Source organism: Chrysemys picta, unplaced genomic scaffold, assembly GCF_011386835.1.
Source record: "Chrysemys picta bellii isolate R12L10 unplaced genomic scaffold, ASM1138683v2 scaf5229, whole genome shotgun sequence".
NCBI classification, from domain to species: domain Eukaryota; kingdom Metazoa; phylum Chordata; order Testudines; family Emydidae; genus Chrysemys; species Chrysemys picta.
Genome location: NW_027057929.1, coordinates 306 through 2,992, shown reverse-complemented (window position 1 = coordinate 2,992; position 2,687 = coordinate 306). Strand labels below are relative to the sequence as shown.

The window sequence follows — 2,687 nt, the reverse complement described above, 5'->3', positions numbered from 1 at the left end:
CTGGGAACATCCAAAATTGTCAGTGTCCATGACTCCAGGGATCCGTTCCCTTTTTCAGAAACTTTTCAAAAACTGTGGGTTTGTTCCTAAACCAAATTCTGAAAAATAAAAATCTTGTACAAAACAGAATTATCCTTCCCTGCCCCATCTCTAAACCCCGTGTGTGTTATTTTTTAAAGATCTCAAGATTTTAAGCCAATTGCATGATGTTTGGAAGCCTGATTCATGGTTTTCAAATGCTTGAGATTAGCAACACTGCCAGGGGATGTGTTACAAAGCAGTAGTAACCAAGTGACTGGGACATAACAGACATTGTAGTCATCTAAAAGGATTATCTAGAATAGGGTGACCAGATGTCCCGATTTTATAGGGACAGTTCCGGTTTCTGGGTCTTTTTCTTCTATAGGTTCCTATTACCCCCACCCCCGTCCCGATTTTTCACATTTACTGTCTGGTCACCCTAATCCGGAAGGATTTAAAGTATGAGTGCTTTCTAATTTACCCTCAGTGAGCAGACAATATAAAGTACCAAGCTCAAACTCAAACACATGCCAGGTATATTTCATTGAAGAACATTTGTGATAATGGACATGAATCTGGAAACTCCCTATGGGGAACTTGATGCCTAATTCCAGTCAATTTTATGGAGACTTGGATGTCTAAATCTCCTAGACAGCCTCGAAAATCTCAGCCCTATTAAAAAGTGAGTGTAAATCTAAAGGTCCATCCCAACTCTTCCCAGACATCACGGCGGCTGGTTTCCTGTAAGATATTCACTACCCACATTCAAGCCCGGCGCTGTCATTCAGATTTAATTCATGCCATGAAATTTCCTTCTTCCATGCTGCTCACTCTTGTTATCCCGGGAGGTATGGTTTCATGCATCCCTGTATAAATGGCTGAGGGCAATCACAGCATAGTGACCCAGTTCATCCTCCTGGGGCTGATGGATCGTCAGGAGCTGCAGATACCCCTCTTCGCGGCGTTCCTGGTGATCTACATTCTTACGCTGGTTGGGAATCTTGGGATGATTGTGTTGATCAGGGTTGATCCCCGACTCCATTCTCCCATGTACTTCTTCCTCAGTAACCTGTCTGTGGTTGACCTCTGCTACTCCTCAGTCTTCGCTCCAAGGATGCTGGTGAATTTCTTAGTGGGGAGTAAAAGCATTTCTTACTCTGCCTGTATTGCCCAACACGTCTCTTTTGTCGTGTTTGTGACCACAGAAGGGGTCCTGCTGGCCGTGATGGCATACGACCGCTATGTAGCCATTTGTAACCCTCTGCTCTACACCGCTGTTATGTCTAAGAGAGTCTGTATTCATCTAGTGGCCAGCTCATATGTAGGGGGGCTCGTGAACTCACTGACCCACACATGTGGCTTGCTGAGGTTGTCGTTCTGTGGGCCCAACATCATCAATCATTACTTTTGTGACACTAACCCATTGCTGAAGCTTGCCTGCTCTGATAACCACATCAATGAGATTTTGCTTGTAACGTTCTCTGGAGTTATTGCCATGTCCACCCTCCTGTTTGTCATAATCTCTTATCTGTACATCCTCTTCTCTATCCTGAGGATCCGCTCCGCCAAGGGCAGGCGCAAAGCCTTCTCCACCTGTGCCTCTCATCTGACAGCTGTCACCATGTTCTATGGACCTGTGAGCTTAAGCCACATACAACCCAGTTCCAGCTACTCACTGGAACAGGAGAAAATCTCTGCTGTGTTTTATACCCTGGTGGTCCCCATGTTGAACCCCTTGATCCACAGCCTGAGGAACAAGGAGGTTAAGGATGCTCTTAAGAGGGTGATAGACTGGAAAAACATTCCCAGCTAATTTGTCACCATGACAATTCCAGTCAATTGAGAAGAACAATTGGAAGAAGGGTAGGAGTATGCTCTATGTGTTACTGCCTTGATTTGTGTATCACAAATGTTTTACAAGAATTAAATGAAACTCAAAGAACTGTTGTAGCATGTGGAAATTATGTTTTACAATTGCTTGAGAGGAACAATGTTACCTAATGTCCTGTCATTATGTGGCTGTTGGAATATAGACACCTTTCCTTGTTTCTTGACCATTAATCTATTTGAAATGGTGCCCTGCAAGGTTATCTGAGATTAAAAATAAAATAAACTTGCTTCTAGGTTTAATTTCTTAATGTGATGCTTTAATTAATGCTCAGTATGTAACTTGCACTATGAGAATTCAACGCTTTTGCTCTCTCTAGTGTCTGGGCCTCATACGGGCTGCCACAATTGATCTCTATCCCCTTTATAGCAGCCCTTAACCTAGTTGAAGACTGTTATCAGGTCCCTCCTCGGTTGTCTTGTCTCAAAACAAAACATGTCCAATTTTTTTAAAACTTTCCTAATAGATCAGGTTTTGTAAACCCTTTTTGTCATTTTTGTTTTTCCCCTCTGGACTCTCTCCTATTTGCACACGTCCTTTCTAAAGCGTGGCTCCCAAACCTAGACACAGAACTTCAACTGAGGCCTCACCAGTGCCAAGCAGAGCCATACAATCACTGCCTTGGTCTTACACACAACACACCTGGTAATACACCCCAGACAGCCCTTTTCACAACTGCAGCTCATTGTTGGCTCATACTCAACTTGTGACCCACTTGAACTCCCAGATCCATCTCAGCAGCACTTCTCCTAGCCAGTTATTCCCCACATTGTATTAT

General features: G+C 43.7%; 1 protein-coding gene across 1 annotated transcript; it reads left to right on the top strand.

Moving 5' to 3' along the window:
- Positions 1-895: 895 nt before the first annotated feature.
- Positions 896-2,275, top strand: LOC135980630 (olfactory receptor-like protein COR8). Its single transcript, XM_065580557.1, has one exon. The coding sequence runs from the start codon at positions 896-898 to the stop codon at positions 1,832-1,834; it is 939 nt and encodes a 312-aa protein (XP_065436629.1). The 3' UTR covers positions 1,835-2,275.
- The last annotated feature ends 412 nt before the right edge of the window (positions 2,276-2,687 follow it).